The sequence below is a fragment of the Engystomops pustulosus genome, chromosome 2 (assembly GCF_040894005.1).
Source record: "Engystomops pustulosus chromosome 2, aEngPut4.maternal, whole genome shotgun sequence".
In the NCBI taxonomy this organism is placed as follows: domain Eukaryota; kingdom Metazoa; phylum Chordata; class Amphibia; order Anura; family Leptodactylidae; genus Engystomops; species Engystomops pustulosus.
The window spans coordinates 132617348-132636135 of NC_092412.1; the positions used below are offsets into that span (position 1 = coordinate 132617348).

The 18788-nt window shown below is 41.9% G+C and overlaps 1 protein-coding gene across 1 annotated transcript in view; it reads left to right on the forward strand.

The window, feature by feature from the left end:
• Positions 1–10964: 10964 nt before the first annotated feature.
• LOC140116599 (bone morphogenetic protein 8B-like) overlaps positions 10965–18788 on the forward strand; it is a 36866-nt gene continuing 29042 nt past the window's right edge. Inside the window, exons 1-2 of the mRNA XM_072133081.1 lie at positions 10965–11038; positions 11113–11708. Coding sequence (XP_071989182.1) covers positions 11324–11708 — 385 coding nt within the window. The 5' untranslated portion in view covers positions 10965–11038; positions 11113–11323. The remainder of the gene's footprint in view (positions 11039–11112; positions 11709–18788) is intronic.

Here is an 18788-nt window from a genome sequence, read left to right on the forward strand (position 1 = left end):
GAATCAGAAGAAAAACCTCAGGGGAGAAGTGCTTGAACTTTAGATGCATTGGAAGATTAAGTCTACCATGGGCCCAGGGGGGGATTAAGACTGCCATGGACCCTTGGCTTGAAGTCTGGAGTCACTTCCTGCATATGGTACTAAAATCAATTATCTTGGAGAATGGAGAATGTGTCCTATCTGTCTGGTTTCAATCTGTAGGTTCAGGTTTCTATAGAGGACTCTGAAAAGGTCATGGAGGTCTTGAAAAGGCTCTTGTGTACATGTGTATTGAGTGGAGATTTATGATAATTTCATGGGTGAAGGCCCTTCTCAGATAAAATTTGATGGGTATGTGGCTTGGGTAGCATGGGCCTCCTAGAAGGCTTAGGCCCCGGGCTACTGCCCAAACTGCCTGTATAATAATCCACTATTTCATGGGCCTTAGGCTATTCACACAATGTGTGGACCAGCAAAAATGAGAACAGTTAAAACGTACTATTTAATATTAAGTAGTCTAAAAGTCCTAGGTCAAAGGTACTCACTCAAAGGACAAAAACTGTATAAACACCACAGTGTCAAACAAATAAACAGGACAATTATAAGTAATGGCTGGCTGTAATACAAAGGCTCAATAAAACCCAAATTACTGTTTAGTGTAAACAGAACTGTACCTGCCACAACAGTTATCAAAATATGCACATAAAACGTTGTGTAGGAAAGTTCTGGATGTTGGTATCAACCTTACCAGTCGTGAGAGGGCTGGGATTGGACAGTCTGATCCTGACTTCAAAGAAAGTGATGGGTGGTGCTATGCCCTAATAGATATCCCTATCTGCCACAGAAAGCAAAAAGCAAAGAACGCAATAAGACGGAGTACACAAACCAGGTCAATGACAAATGACAATGACAAAATTTCAATCCGATAGAGACATCATAAAAACAGGCCACAGATCAGAAACCAGGAAGTAGCAAATACACAAAGAGAACAATATGAACAGGGCTTGACAAAAGTTTTGACCAGCAAGGAATGTAGCCTGTGATGGATACTTGTAGGGAGGCTAGGCCCTGCCGCAGGTCAAAAGAACAAGCAATCACATGCTTACAGAGCTAACTCTTGCAAGTCAGCGTGTAGAGGGCAGGCTGTGGCAATTATCAGGTCAGTCAGCAACAAGAGCCCAGTTCAGACTAGGTGAGACAATAAGAGCACGGGAGGAAACAGATGTTGATTCATATTGATATATAAAAATAAATGGGAAACCATGCTGGGATCCAGAAAGGAAAGTGGAGCCATGTAGGGGTTTACAAAGAAGAAAAACCTGATATAGAATAAACCTTTATTAATCCTGTTGGGAAATTGTTTTGTGCATCATTACTCCAGGCAAGGCATGAACGGTATTTCACATAATAAACAACACAAATAACATTACAATTACTACCTTAATTTTTGGGCGGAGGGGCTGAGGGTGTGATTATTTGTGGAACCTCGTGGTACGGCTACACACCTGGAGGTAGTGATGAGTTATGTCGCCAGGGGCGTAACTTAAGGGGATGCAGAGGGTGCGATTGCAACTAGGCCCAGAAGGTTTTGGGGGCCCATAAGATGAGAAAATATGAGAAGAATAGTACTATAAGACATACATTAAAAGTCAAGGGGCCTGGCACAGACTTTGCACTGGGCCCATGAGCTTCAAGTTACGCCACTGTATGTCGCTCTGCTGCTGCAGTAGTGTGTTGTGTAGTGGGTGGGTGCCGTTTATTGCAATGGTGTCAAATTTCCTAAGACATCTGGTTTGCCAGACTTCCTCTAGCGGACGCAGTGTCATGACTGTACACCCCCAGGTACTTGTAGTTGTTGACCTGATCTATTTCTTGCTGATACTGTGGCCGTTTTATTCCTCTTTAGGTCGTTTACCTTTGTTTTATCGACATTGATCACTAGATTGTTGCTTTCACTCCACTTATCAAATTTGCTGATGGCATTTCTGTAATCCTCATTGTTGCCCTCGTTGATGTAACTGACAATAACTGAGTTGTCTGAAAAATGTTTGCAGGTTGCAGGAGATATATCTAAAGTCTGAAGTGTAGAGGGTTAAGAGAAAGGGGGACAGTACGGTCCATTGTGGTGTCCTCGCTGTTGCTGATGACTGTATTGGAGCGGATGTTTCCTATTTGGACGTATTGCGGTCGGTTCCTCTGGTAGTCATAGGTCTAGTTAGTTGGGGTGTTGTCTATTCGCAGTGCCCTCATTTTTTCGCTCAGGCCATCTGTTTCTATTGTATTGAAGGCACTGGAAAAATCAAATTACATAATTCTGACTGAGGTGCCCATGCACTTAAGGTGAGAATAAGTTCTGTGTAGCAGAAAGAGTACTGGATAGTCCACGCCTATCAGCCTCCTATTCAGCCCCCCAATACAGATTAAGAATAATGAATATACACCCCCAGTAATAAATAAATATATTGCCTTATAGTAATACATTCACATGCAGCTCCCAGTAATATATACCACCTCCAGTAATTAATATATACAGCCCCCCAGTAACTGATATACAGCCCCCCAATAACTAATATACAGTTCCCTCCAGTAACTAATATACAGCTCCCCCTCAGTAATCAATATACAACCCCCCAGTAACTAATATAAAGCCCCCCAGTAACTAATATACAGCCCCCCAGTAACATATATACAGGTCTTATGTAATTCATATACAAACTCCTCTGCAACTCGCATGAATCCCCCCACCAACTAATATATAGCTCCCCTTCAACTAATTATTATATCAGTCCCCAGTAAAATAATAAAAGTGCCTTTTACCTTCTCCCGTTTCCCCGATGTGTGGAAACCTCTTCCTTTTAACTCTGGATGTCAGCGTCCTCGCGCAGAAGTGGCAGAATGTGACGTCACTGCGTCAACAGTGCCTGGACGATGATGTCCCATGCGTTCTGGGGTCTATAGGAGGTCTGCTCTGCCATAGACATAAGGCTGCATTCAGACAAATGTAAGGGGAACGTATGTACAGCCGCAAGCTTGCGGCCATACATACATCCCCCATAGATGGCAATAGCCACACGAAGCAATACGGTGTTGCACGCGTGCGGCACTGTACCGCTCCATACACGGAGGAAACATAGGACATGTCCTATCTTTCCCCATGTGCACAGGTCATATGCCGTGCAGTTCTATGATGAGAGGAGGGGTGACCCCTCCACCTCTCCAGTGCAACAGACGTATGCCCGCCGGGGCGTAGCCATGCGGGCAAACATTTGTCTAAATGCAGAGACAACTGCGGGAGCGGAGCGGGACTCGAGTTTAAAGTGGTCGATTCGGGCGGTTGTGTGACTGCCCAAATCTACCCCGAGACATGCGACCTGGGAGCCTACCCTATAATCCAGCTCTGGGAAGGGATGATCGAGGGCTTCCAAATGATTCACTGAAATGTTGTATTTGATTCTGCAACAGTCTTTTGAATGTTACAAAGCGTATATACACTCACCGGCCACTTTATTAGGTACACCATGCTAGTAACGGGTTGGACCCCCTTTTGCCTTCAGAACTGCCTCAATTCTTCGTGGCATAGATTAAACAAGGTGCTGGAAGCATTCCTCAGAGATTTTGGTCCATATTGACATGATGGCATCACACAGTTGCCGCAGATTTGTCGGCTGCACATCCATGATGCAAATCTCCCGTTCCACCACATCCCAAAGATGCTCTATTGGATTGAGATCTGGTGACTGTGGAGGCCATTTGAGTACAGTGAACTCATTGTCATGTTCTAGAAACCAGTCTGAGATGATTCCAGCTTTATGACATGGCGCATTATCCTGCTGAAAGTAGCCATCAGATGTTGGGTACATTGTGGTCATAAAGGGACAATACAATATTGTTGGTCAGCAACAATACTCAGGTAGGCTGTGGCGTTGCAACGATGCTCAATTGGTACCAAGGGGCCCAAAGAGTGCCAAGAAAATATTCCCCACACCATGACACCACCACCACCAGCCTGAACCGTTGATACAAGGCAGGATGGATCCATGCTTTCATGTTGTTGACGCCAAATTCTGACCCTACCATCCGAATGTCGCAGCAGAAATCGAGACTCATCAGACCAGGCAACGTTTTTCCAATCTTCTACTGTCCAATTTCGATGAGCTTGTGCAAATTGTAGCCTCAGTTTCCTGTTCTTAGCTGAAAGGAGTGGCACCCGGTGTGGTCTTCTGCTGCTGTAGCCCATCTGCCTCAAAGTTCGACGTACTGTGCATTCAGAGATGTTCTTCTGCCTACCTTTGTTGTAACGGGTGGCGATTTGAGTAACTGTTGCCTTTCTATCAGCTCGAACCAGTCTGCCCGTTCTCCTCTGACCTCTGGCATCAACAAGGCATTTCCGCCCACAGAACTGCCGCTCACTGGATGGTTTTTCTTTTTCGGACCATTCTCTGTAAACCCTAGAGATGGTTGTGCGTGAAAATCCCAGTAGATCAGCAGTTTCTGAAATACTCAGAACAGCCCTTCTGGCATCAACAACCATGCCACGTTCAAAGGCACTCAAATCACCTTTCTTCCCCATACTGATGCTCGGTTTGAACTGCAGGAGATTGTCTTGACCATGGCTACATGCCTAAATGCACTGAGTTGCCGCCATGTGATTGGCTGATTAGAAATTAAGTGTTAACAAGCAGTTGGACAGGTGTACCTAATAAAGTGGCCGGTGAGTGTAGATAGATATGAAGATTTACTCTTCTATACTTTCTGTGTATTTTCTTTGACGTATGTTATAGCAGGTGACCAGTTCAGGGAGTGTTAATTAGATATAGAGTATCTATACTCATATGCATGCACTGGGATTTATGCAATGTTTGTCAAATGGTTAAGTTTGCTTTAACTATTTCCTGTTAGGATTGGGTACACAAAAGACAGGGGATAGTGTGCCCTGAGCTTGCCCCAGCCTCTGTCCCTTCCTATAGCCCCCCCACGCTAAACCGTGGGGCGACTACTTGAAGACTCGGAATACTCTGGTTTAAGTGCGGGAAGGGAAATACAAACAGACTGACGAACATAAAACACAAAAGAATCGTAAACTAGCCGGAGTCACAACGGGAGGGTACGTCAATAGCAAAGTCAGTAAGCAAATAGTCAAATGTCAAAAACTAGCCGAGGTAACAACAATACAGATACAGAGCAATACAACCTAGTGCAGCAAGCAAGTGGAGAAAGAGATTTCAAACACTGGCACAGGTGACTAGTGAAGCTGCAATTTATGCAGCCAGAACTCCACCTCCAGAACCTGATAGGAGCTGGACAGCATCTGGGAATTAACCCCTCACGGTGCAGAACAACAGGCACCAAGCAGAGGTTCAAGTCCCAGCCACTCCTAGACAGCGCGAGATCTTAGCAGCCGCTGCCCAGGACGAGAGGTGGAGTTTGCGCGGACACGTGCCGGGGTTCGGAGAACGCTGCTGGCACCACCAGAAGTCCCAGCATTCTCCCTAGCGAACCTGACAGTACCCCCCCCCCCTGACGGGGGGCCTTCGGACCCCTAGATCTTAAAGATGGCTTCTGAGGGTAGGTCTGATGAAACAACCTGAGTAACCGTGGAGCATGAACATCTCTAGCCGGAACCCAAGACCTATCCTCAGGACCAAAACCTTTCCAATGGACCAGGTACTGCAGGGAGTTACCTACCCATCTGGAATTCACAATTTTTTCTACCTCAAATTCCAGATTCCCCTCCACAATAGATGGAGAAGGAGGGTCAGAAAGAGGCAAAACAGGCTCAACATAGCGCTTCAGAAGACTCTTATGGAAGGTGTTATGGACCCGCCACCCTGTTGGAAGTGTAATCTTGAAGGATACCGGGTTAACAATATGCGTAACAACAAACGGACCCACAAACCTGGGCGCAAACTTCAAAGAGGGGACCTTCAATTTAAGGTTTTTTGTGGATAACCACACTTTATCCCCCACCACAAACGTATCAGGGTTAGTGCGCCTTCTTTCAGTTTGTTGGACCATAGAATTTTGTGCCCTCTGAATATTCCCCCGAACCTGTGACCAGAGTGAGCGCAACTTGGATGTAATAGCTTCCGCTCGAGGAATATTAGAGACAGGCACAGATGAAAAAGAGAAACGAGGATGAAAACCATAATTGCAGAAAAACGGAGATACCTGTGTGGAAGAACTACTGTGGTTAATAATAGCAAATTCTGCCAACGGAAGGAATTTCACCCACTGGTCCTGACTGTCCGAGACAAAGAGTCGCAGATATTGAATCATCTCCTGATTCATCCTCTCGGACTGACCATTAGACTCAGGGTGAAACGCCGACGAGAACGATAAATTAACTTCCAGTCTAGAACAAAATGCTCGCCAAAATTTGGAAACAAATTGTACGCCCCTATCTGACACAATATCATCTGGTATACCATGGAGGCGTACAATATTTTGTATAAACAATTCAGCTAATTCTTCAGCTGAAGGTAACTTTTTTAATGGAACAAAGTGTCCCATTTTAGAGAAACGGTCCACTACTACCCAAACCACTGTACAGCCTTGAGACGCTGGCAGATCAGTGACAAAGTCCATAGACACTTTAGACCACGGCCTGGTGGGAACTGAAAGCGGAAGAAGAGGCCCCTCAGGACGTCTCCTGGGAGTCTTTCCTCGCGCACAGACCTGACAGGCTTGGACAAATGCGTGCACATCCTTAGTCATGTGAGGCCACCAGTAACTTCTCTTCAAGAGATCCAAGGTGCTCCGCATTCCCGGATGACCTGCCAACACCGAGCAATGCGTCTCCTCCAACACTCTCAAACGACAAGAAAGAGGAACAAATAATTTGCCTTCCGGAAGGTCTTTAGGTGCAGATCTTTGTCCTGCTAAAATTTGAGAGGAGAGGTGGGAGGAGACAGCTGCCAGCACGACCCCTGGAGACAAAATATTACTGTCAGTAGCCTCTGGAAGCTCAGGAGTCCCGAAGCTACGGGACAAGGCATCAGCCTTCACATTTTTTGACCCAGGTCGGTAGGTGACCACAAAATTGAAGCGAGAGAAAAACAAGGCCCACCTAGCCTGACGTGAGTTCAAGCGTTTAGCAGTATCCAAATATACTAAGTTCTTATGATCCGTGAGCACAGTGATCGGATGAAGAGCTCCCTCCAAAAAGTGTCGCCAGACTTCAAATGCCCACTTAATGGCAAGGAGCTCTCGATTACCAATATCATAATTCCTCTCACAAGAGGAAAACTTTCTAGAGAAATATGCACAGGGCCTAAGTCTGGTGAGAGTGGAGGACCCCTGAGACAACACTGCACCAACTCCTACCTCGGAGGCATCCACCTCCACAACAAACGGTAGAGAGAGGTCAGGTTGAACCAAGACTGGGGCTGACGAGAATGCCGCTTTTAAAGTTTCAAACGCTGAGCAAGCGGCAGGGGACCAATTGTTCGGATCAGCACCCTTACGGGTTAGATCCGTGAGGGGTTTGGCGATCACGGAAAAGTTCTTTATAAAGTTCCGATAATAGTTAGCGAAACCTAAAAAACGTTGTAGGGCCTTAAGATTGGTAGGCCGAACCCAGTCCGTGAGCGCCTGAACCTTACTCGGATCCATCTGTACATCAGAGGGAGTCACCACATAGCCTAAGAAGGAAACCTTCTGGACGCAAAAAACACACTTTTCCAGCTTAGCGAAGAGGTGGTTTTTGCGCAACCTGGTAAGTACTTGGCGGAGGTGTTGCTGGTGAGAAACCATATCAGGAGAGAAAATCAAAATATCGTCTAGATAAACCACCATAAACACACCGATGTAATCATGAAAGATGGAGTTCATAAACCCTTGAAAAACCGCTGGGGCATTACTCAAACCAAAGGGCATAACCAGGTATTCAAAGTGTCCCAAAGGTGTATTAAATGCGGGTTTCCACTCCCCGGATTCGAATCAGGTTATAAGCCCCTCTGAGATCTAATTTAGAGAAAACTTGGGCCCCAGAAACCTGATTTAAGAGATCCGGGATCAAGGGGAGAGGACCTGAGTTTTTTACCGTTATCTTGTTTAATTCTCGATAATCAATACACGGCCGTAAACCACCATCTTTTTTCTCAACAAAAAAGAACCCGGCCCCAGTGGGCGACTCAGAAGGACGGATATGTCCGATTGCCAAACTCTCATCAATATAACTCTTCAGTGCCTCCCGTTCTGGTACTGACAGGTTATATATATGACCCTTTGGCAATCTAGCATCAGGAAGAAGGTCAATTTTACAATCAAACTCCCTGTGAGGAGGAAGTACTTGGGATAAGGGTTTTGAAAACACATCTGAGTAATCAGAGAGAAAACCTGGAAGACTCTGATCTTCCGCCACTACTGTACATAATGAAACTCTGGACAGGTGATCCTTACAGTGAGGACCCCAATGAACCAGCTCCAGAGTTTCCCAATTAATTACCGGATTATGGATCCGGAGCCAGGGTAGACCAAGAATGACATTTTCAGACAAGTTTTCCATAACTAGGAAAGAACACCATTCTTCATGCATAGCTCCTACCATAAGCTTTATCTGCGGGGTTCGGAATTTAATCAACCCTGCCTGTAGAGGGGTCAAATCCGCACCCGACATCTGGATAGGAGTGGACAATGGAATCAATGACATGCGAAACTGAGAGACAAAATTATAATCAATTAAGTTAGACGCAGCACCTGAATCCAAAAAGGCGCGACCAGTGCAGGAAACAGACTGAAACTTAATAGTACAAGGTAAATACATTCTAGACACAATTGGGAGTACCTAAGCTCCTAAGCAGTCCCCCCGACTACTGCTTAGGAGCAGAAGTTTTCCTGCTGCTGCCTCTTGGAACAGGTGTTGACCTGATGATCAGGACCTCCACAGTAGAAACAAAGATGACGTCTCATTCGATGTTGCTTCCGCTGTGCAGGAGAGATGCTATCCAGCTCCATGGATTCCAATTCTGGACTACCCGGAGACAGATTGGCCGCTGGCTGACAGTCAGAGGACACCCGAGGTGATCGCCTGGATCTTAGGCGACGATCAACTCGGATGACCAGAGTCATAGCATCATCTAATGTCTGAGGCTCGGCATAAGCTAAGACTAAGTCCTGTACTCGGTCTGACAGTCCGGACATAAATTGGTCTTTTAGGGCGCAGTCATTCCATTGCGAGTCAGTCACATACTGTCTGAACTGGGCACAATAATCTTCTGCTGTCCGTTTTCCCTGACACAGAGATCTAAGGTGGGAAACTGCAAGTGCTCGGCGGTCAGGTTCGTCATAAATCTGGCCTAAAGCAGAGAAAAAAGCGTCAAGAGAAGAACGGGATGGAGAGTCAGGTGGGAGAGAAAAAGCCCAATTTTGCGGATCCCCACGCAACAGGGAAATTACCACGCCCACCCTTTGAATCTCTGTGCCCGATGAACGAGGGCGTAAAGAAAAGTAAAGTTCACAGCCCTCCCGAAATGAAAAAAATTTCTTACGGTCACCAAAAAACACGTCAGGGAGAGGAACCTTAGGTTCAGGCGTGGGTGGCAGTGGATCCTGCGGTGATGTCTGCCGTGGAACCTGCATAGATTCCTGAATTTGGAGACGGGAAGCTAGATCCTGAACAAGCTGAGTTAGGGTCTGGACCTGAGCGACCACAGCTGACAAAGGCTCCATGGGAGGAGAAAATGTAGCAGGTCGGATACAGGATGCAGACCTGTGAGTGGCCAGTGTTTCTGTTAGGATTGGGTACACAAAAGACAGGGGATAGTGTGCCCTGAGCTTGCCCCAGCCTCTGTCCCTTCCTATAGCCCCCCCACGCTAAACCGTGGGGCGACTACTTGAAGACTCGGAATACTCTGGTTTAAGTGCGGGAAGGGAAATACAAACAGACTGACGAACATAAAACACAAAAGAATCGTAAACTAGCCGGAGTCACAACGGGAGGGTACGTCAATAGCAAAGTCAGTAAGCAAATAGTCAAATGTCAAAAACTAGCCGAGGTAACAACAATACAGATACAGAGCAATACAACCTAGTGCAGCAAGCAAGTGGAGAAAGAGATTTCAAACACTGGCACAGGTGACTAGTGAAGCTGCAATTTATGCAGCCAGAACTCCACCTCCAGAACCTGATAGGAGCTGGACAGCATCTGGGAATTAACCCCTCACGGTGCAGAACAACAGGCACCAAGCAGAGGTTCAAGTCCCAGCCACTCCTAGACAGCGCGAGATCTTAGCAGCCGCTGCCCAGGACGAGAGGTGGAGTTTGCGCGGACACGTGCCGGGGTTCGGAGAACGCTGCTGGCACCACCAGAAGTCCCAGCATTCTCCCTAGCGAACCTGACATTTCCTTTACAATCATCAACAGGACGATTACTGAAAAATGTAAACATTAAGACATAACCACATTCTAATGAATGACTGTCATTACTTTTTCATGTAGAAGCATAATAATAATTGTACCTACCAAAAGAAAATATCACTGCATATAAACAGAGGAATTACATGATCATCCTGCGGATACATAAATGCATCGGAAGTTAACGTTAGAACTTTATACTCAGTGAACTGTAGTTACTTTATTAGCTGCACAATTCTTGAGAGAAATCGAACATGATGCTACTTAATAACACATAAATTATCTTTATTAAAATTGTTATTTGAGCAAAATCAGTTTTAAAAATGTATCTACATGACAAATGTATTTTAAATGTCCTCAGTTTAGATTCCAAGCTAGCTATCTTTATCTATAAATGTATTACAAAATAAAATCCTTTTCCATTTAACTGAATAGCATCCTCAGTAAGCCACAAAAACATATAAAAAAAGATTGTTTCCAGTCATGTGTATTACTCAGAAGCAGGATACTTAAGGAATAATCAAATCTCAGCATCAATTAAAAGAAAATAAATGTAACCAATCATTCCCTGGATCGAATGCAAGTTAACACCTATAATTTAATTTGCCAAGTAACAGAGCAAGGAGTGAGAACTGGAGACCTCTAGAGCATTGCAAGAGGAAGGTTTCGCTAGTCTGCTTGGAACAAGCAGGAGGTTTAAGAGCTGGTAATCACTCAAGGAAATTAAAGCCAGCTCTGCCAGGAATTCCCTCTCTCTTTAAGCATACATTCTCTTTTTAGGGAAGCACAGTTTACCTGTTACTGGAGGAAAGTTCAGACCAGCACTTGTGGATTTCCTGTAACCAAAAGTATAGGAGGAAAAATACATGAGAAGTATCCAGAGAGTGACATTGAGGAGAAAACTTTCCATCTTAGACTGAACTGTTCCTCCTGGATTTAGGGATGGTAATATATTTATTTTCTTTCACTGACAGTTCTTATATCTGCTAAAATGCCCTGTATTCTGCGCTATATTTGGTCTATACTATGTATTGCTGGATTTTTGTGTCATTTTACTAATGGAAGTTTTGTGAAAAATCATCTGAGATCAAGTTTTATCCAGAGGAAATTAAGTGGAAGAGAGAAACGTGAGATGCAGAGGGAGATACTATCCATCTTGGGGTTGCCTGGGAGACCTAGACCGGCAAATGGAGGTCAATTCCCATCATCCGCACCCTTGTTCATGTTGGATCTCTATCATGCTATGTGCAACGATGAGGAGGATGATGGAGGGCAAGGGGTATCAAGGCCACTGTTTACTTCTTTAAGCACACAGAGCCCTCCACTGGGAGCAGTCATCAGTGAGGCTGATACAGTCATGAGTTTTGTCAATATGGGTAAGGGCACCTTTTACCTTTAAATTATATTTACTGTCTAGTTCATATATAATTGAATATAATATGAGACCAGATGTATAAATGTTGCTGGGATGAGTATGTAATAGTGACTAAAGATACTAGAGGAATTTATCCTTATACAAATTCAATAATAATCGGATATACTTAAATCAGAAGATTTATCAATATTGTCTAAAAGTAAGACACTATAAATTTAGACAGATATAGTTTTAAGCTGAACCAGTTTTATTAAAGTGCCTTATGTTGAATGATAAATCAATTTGTGTGATGTTATCAGCAGAGAAATCTATGGTATTTGTCATAAACCCTTATATGTGTTAAGCTTTTATTGGCTCTAGTGGTATTTATTGGGAAACATTATAAAACAGATTTGTTTTTACAGAATAGCACACATCATTTTGTATTCCTGAAATAAGCATAAATTAAACTAAAGATTAAGGTTAAAAACATTATAAAATCTATACAATTCACCCTACCGCCTGATCTCACTATCCCATACACATTTATACACTGCTCAGCTGAGCATGCATGTGGTCTGAATGACTGGAAAGTTAAAAAAAAGATTTAAAGGGATTGAATATATTAAAATCCAATTTTGTCTATTTTTAGTTTCTATCATGCTCACTCTTTTCAGGTATATAGATGCACATGTATCTGTATTTTCTATTAATTGAATCATTTATACTATAGTATAGAACTATCAGTAAGCTATGTTCAGAGATTTTCTTCCTTTTATACAACTTTATGACTCAAAAATAGTGCTTCAGAAGACCTTGCTGTCTTGCCTGTTTCAGAACTTTTATTTTTAGCAATGACAGTTCAAGAAAGAAGACCAACAAAGGTGCAAGGATCCACTGAAATTAGGCAGTAAGGAGGCAAAATGAGTCATCAGGGCAGATTTATCTCAAACATTCAAGGCGGTCTCATGCTGCACCAGATTTATTAAGCTGTCTGATAAATCTGGTATAGTATAAAACTGACTAATCTAGCTTTAACCTCCTATCGATTGGCTTTCTAGTTTGAGTTTAAATGACATTTATGTTATTTTTGGTGCACATGCTTTTTCCCACAAAGCCTTGCCGCTTTTGTCATATTAGATGTAAAAGTGTCTAAAGTGTCTTAACCCCCTGATAAATGTGGTGCATGTAAAATAGTTCTTATTGCACAGATTACAACATAAATCTGATCCACCAAGTATGTCTAGAAGAGCTGATTTATTTTAGATGTAGATTCATATAAGCCGATATGCTTTCTTTAATTTCATATAAAAGTACCCAATGAGGTTTCCTTCAATAAGCCACAGTTTGGATACAATGCTTGCCCAGAACCCAAACCAATTTTCTAGAAAAAAAGGTAACTAAAGGTTGGACAAATGCCTTAACTAAGTATAGTGCAATATGAACAAATCCATATAGAGAGCAATGGTGGGATCAGTATGCAGCCATCAGTGTGCAGTAAGGAAGAAAATGATGAAAGGATTATCCAGCAGAAAGAAGAATGTTTGCAAATGACAACTTACTGAAAACCAATACTTTTTCAAAAAATGTTGACACTTAACTAAAGTTCATCAGCCCCTCTCTGACACTGCAGTAAATTTCCCCCTCCCCTGCTGACACTGGGGACAATCTTCCGTCAACACTCACACTTCTCATGAGGGGCCTATGAATATTAAAGGCAACTTTTATAATGTGTCTCAGTTGGGATTGGGACGCTTGATAACAGAGGCAGCATAACACAACTCTGCCTGTTCCCCTAAAAAACCCCTGGTCAGAAATGTTGAGGCTTAGTGATACACCACATCCTATCAGAGGCACATGTGGACTCTGGTAACATCACTTATTCTATGTTACTGGGGTCCACTGTCAGGGGACAGATGACAGTAGTAAAGCTTGAACCAGGAGCAGGAGCATGTTAAGTACAATTTTATTTTTTTGATTTCCCCTTCCCTGTCGCCCTCCAGGACTCCTGGAAAAGGACACTAGGGATATAGACATAAACCTCTTCAAAGCTCTACATCTGTGGTCCATCTTTGCGCAGGTAAACTAATTGCTAGATACTCAGACTCTTTTGCCTGTCCAGAGCAAAACCTACACCTGTATGTGGTTAGGTAACAAATCTCATAGTAAAGTAGCAATTTTAGAGATAACATAATATTGATACTCTTTTCACCCAATGTATTGTAATACACATTCTGCCATATATAGAAAAAGACTAAGGGACAATGTGTTATATTTACCTGAGTTCCTTCTGCAAATAGAAACACAAGCAACATATTTTGGCATTTGCAGTATATAATTTTCTTGTGGTGACTGTATGCTATGCTAAAGAGCAGGTTACCGCAATACACCCACTCACCCACATTCTTCCTTAGCAAGTGTGACTGGAAAGATACTGAGCAAAAATAACTAAAATGTCTTCTTCTCAATAATGTACATAATCATGAAAAAATCCATAAGAAAATAGTAACGGCCCAGAATAGTAGCCATTTAATACACTACAATGGCTATTGCTTTTTATTTCTCTGAAATGTAGAAAATTTAGTGAAAAGTTTTATACAATACAACCATTAGCTACATCTAATGATAAATGTGGATTGCCTTTGAAAAATATTTTCTTTTATTGCCCTTTGTTTCTTTTTTTCTATATCTTTTACTTTTCCTGTTTTAACGGTTATATATTATAAATAAATGTGTTATTGTAACTTGAGCAAAATAATAGAAGTATTGACCTACGACAAACATTATAATATTTTCTAGAATAATTATAATGAAGCTGTCAAATGAGATATATCAAGTAATATCATGTCAGGAACAGGGCAGTTTTTATTTTTCCATTTTAATTTTTCACTTCATACCTTTTAAAAGCCATTTCTTTTTAATTTTATTGTTTACAGACCTGTTTAAGGGGTTGCTTTCTGCAGACCAAATTATACTATATAAATATAATATAAATATTATGTTATATTAATGTAATATAGTGCATATACACACAGAGGCTACTCTAAATTTACATTACTATTTAGAGATGCTGTATTTTGCTGTTGACTGTGGAGACCATTGACTGTTGCCTCTGTCTTGATCCACCTCCTCCCACTGTATGCTGGTTCTTCTGTGGTAACATGCTATTCCCTTCTCATTAGCTTTTTTGACATTTTGTCACGCTTACCATTGGATTAGTACCTTCTATCTAGACCCAGAATTACTATATGAGTGGGAAATTTTCAGCCTTGTGTACACACAGATTTGTGGACCTTCTTCTATGCATGTAGCGTTCTTGGCACCTTTTTTCACTTATTGCTATGACCAGGCTGACAATCATCTGGGAGGTTTAATATCACTACTTAGTGATTGACAGTGGGCAGTTACGGTGTACCAATACCAGGTCACTGTACAATGTTTTGGTCTGTATATTATGAGTTTTAAATGCTTTTAACTAGTGTTGTGAAATTGTCTGTCATGTACTAATAAAATTTGATATATGTTTTTGCATTATCCTATGAGCCTTGAGTATATCCTATGAGCCTATGAGTATTCCATGCCATGTACTGGGAATCTGGTTAAAAATTTCAAATGTGGTTAACTTGACAAAAATTTTTAATTGGACCCTGTTTTTACGGCTTTCAAGATGCAGTCCAAATTACACTTCCCCTTTGGTCAATGGACCGGTATGATCATGGAGATAATACATTTATTTAGATATTAAAATTTTATGTGTTGCAACATGGCAAAAAGGAAGTTTGGGGGCTATTTTCCATCGTGGGGTTCACTGCCGGGAATAACAAGTTTTATATTAGTGATAGACAGGGGCGTAACTTGAGGGGTGCAGAGGTTGCAGTCGCACCCGGACCCAAGATGTTTAGGGGACCCTTATGGTGTCATTTTCTCATATGAGAAGACTTACTATAAACCATACATTATATTTGGGGGACCGGCACAGTCTTTGCACTAGGGCTGATCAGCTTCTAGTAACGCCACTGCCTTCTGTATTTAATTATTGGATAGTAGTAGATGGCGATGGTCACATCTAGGGTTAGGAATTTTCCCCCGGGGCCCAGTGAACTCTAGTTACACCACTGGTGATAGATCAGACTTTTTGGATGTAACAATAGCTAACATGTTTATGAATTCATTTGTTTATTTATTTTTATATGGAAAAGGGGATGATTTGAACTTTTAGGTTTTTATTAATTTTTTACATTTATTTTTACTTTTTTAAATTTTGTAATGTATTTAAGACCCCCTAGGTTTCTAACTGATCTATGGTCTGCCATGGAGCAACAAGAGGGTTGATTATAAAGAGATGAATTTGATCAGCAGTAATATAACAGAATAAGTGCAGACTGGGAAGTTTGTGATATTAAATGAGGGCCTTTAATTCTTGTGCATCAACTCCAACTCTTTGCATCCTTTTAAAAGGCGCTGTTTCGACGATTTAGTTTTAATGTTTCTACTTCCTAGTTGTAACCCTTCCTGAGTATTCAATCTTATTATTTTGGAATCTGTATTTTCAGATGAGCAGCTCCAGGCTGCCTGCTCTTGCCTAGGGCCACCCACCTGACAGAGTCTTATTACCATATTAAGTGCTAAGACCATCCAGGAAATATGCTAATTATGTTCTCTACTGACAGATGGATGGTCCTGGGCTGGAGCAGATGGCTTGATACTGCCTATCTGACAGTGGACAGCTCAAAATATTAGGAGATAAATATAGGCAGAAATTTCATTGTCACTGTTTTGCTCCTGGTGGTGGAACATCTTTTTTTTAGGGTGATTCCAAAAAGAAAGGCACAGTCCTGAAGATTTCCCAATAAAATGGACACAACACTATTCAGCTCAATAGCAGCCTCTTGAACAAGAAAATTGCCAAACTGCATCATGTTAGTGGAATGAAAGTTGGAAGGTCTAGGGTGATTGGACGCAATGACATGAAACAAAGTCAATAGATTGGGCACTGATGAGTGCAAATGGGTTAAAAAGAATCTAAACATACGTCAAGATTGGTGAAGAAATGGTTCAATGGACATTGAAGAAGAATTGGTGGATTGGCCCCCACAGTCCCCAGTCCTCAACCCAATCAATCACTTGTTGGTAGAGTTGAAGAAAAAACTGAGGGAGTCAACTGGTATGCATCAACAAATTTCAGGCAGTGTTGAAAGCCAAAGGTGTATTTACTAAATACTAACAAAATAATTATAATAATAAAATACATTAAATTTACATTTTTAGGAGCAATATAGTAACAATGCAGATAACTAACAAGGAATCTGCATAACTAAGTAAATGATAAATGGTTGCAAGGGCTGAGATCAAATTTGATGAAAAAGAAAATAGCACTAGATGCATCTATCTTTTTATTCTAAACAGAATAACCAAACCCAATTAGAAATCATTGGGAACATTGTATACTGTAGGTACCTATTGTGTAATGGCATAGTATTATGGATAAGAATTGAAAACCATGTGTTAGAAGTTAATTGAATGTTTTATTAAGCTTTTCGGACATGTTCTATCTTTGCCATTTTATGTACTGTATTAAAAGTAGTTAATGAAGTGTATACAGTAAGAAAAGATCCAAGCAGCACTATCAAAACAGAAAATAGTCAGGTCCTTCAATTATAAAGACAAAGGAATGAAGTGTATAGTTAGTCTATCACCTCCCTTAACCATATATAACCAGTAGAAAGGTGTGATAGAGCACATATATAGTTAATTTTATGCTATGGACAGTGGTTCTGTCACACCATGCTGCAACCAAGTACACCCAATCTTAATTTTTTGTTAGAATAAAGCTTGAACTTAAATAAGGTAGAGGATAGTTGTTAAGCTCCCTTTAACCCTTTAATAACCCGGGACGTAATAACACGTCACAGGTCGGCTGCGGGTGCAGCCATATGCGGCTGCGGGTACATAGCCGGTATGTCTTTGCTGCATGTTGCAGGCGTCACCATCTTGGTGAAGATCCTTACTCCCTGTGACATCATTAGGTTGCGGCGATTGGTTGCCATGATAGCCACGAGCTGTCTTGTTTTAACCTATTAATGAGGCGTAAAAATCCTCATATATTGCCATACTGTAGTCGCAATAAATGACCCCACCCACAGCTCCATACACCAAAGTATAAAAAAGTTGTTTGATGGCAAAATTAAAAAAAAAAACAATTGTACAGGAGGTTTTAATTTTTGTAAATGCATGAAAACATTATAAAACCTATACAAAATAATAAAGGAGACCTGTCATTTGGGGCACACAGTGAAAGTCGTAAAATCCAAGCCCACAAAAGGGTGCAAATGCGTTTTCTCACCAATTTCACTGCATTTGCATTTTTTTTCCCGGCTTCCCAGTATATGACATGGAATATTAAATCCTGTCACTATAAATAGCAATTTGTTATGCAGAAAACAAGGCATCAGAGAGCTCTGTACGTGTAAAAGAAAAAAAGTTCTAGATTTTTGATGTTGGGGAGTGAAAAATGGAAATGCAAAAACAAAAAAGGGACAGGTTGTCAACCCCTTAATGACCGCCCTATCGGGATTCTACGATGGTCAATAACCCCTTCCCGACATTTGACGTACTATTACTGCATGGCGGGAGGTGCGTTCCCGCAATATGCAGTAATAGTACGTCAAACTTCTGGCCAGGAGCTGCGGATTACTCCGATCGCGGTTTTTAACCCATAACACGCCGCGGTCACGCTGACCGCGGTGTGCTAGGGGCATTTAACTGGATTCGGACTCCCCCGCAGCGCTTAACGATGGGGGTCCCACTGCTCTGATTGCAGCCCCGGGACTGCCATCTGTATTACACTGTATTAGGTGAAGAATAGCTTGAACAAGCGATCAGTGGATCGCTTGTTCAAGCTAACCTGTAAAAGTAAAGAAAAAAAAGTTAAAAACACTAATTAAACACACTTTTTAATAAAAAATAATTAATTAAATAAAGTTAAAGTCCCCTAAACACAAACATTCCCTATACACATCTAATAAAGTAAAAATTCCTGAAAATCACCCAAACCCCCCACATATTTGGTATTGCCGCATCTGTAACAATCTGTACAATAAGT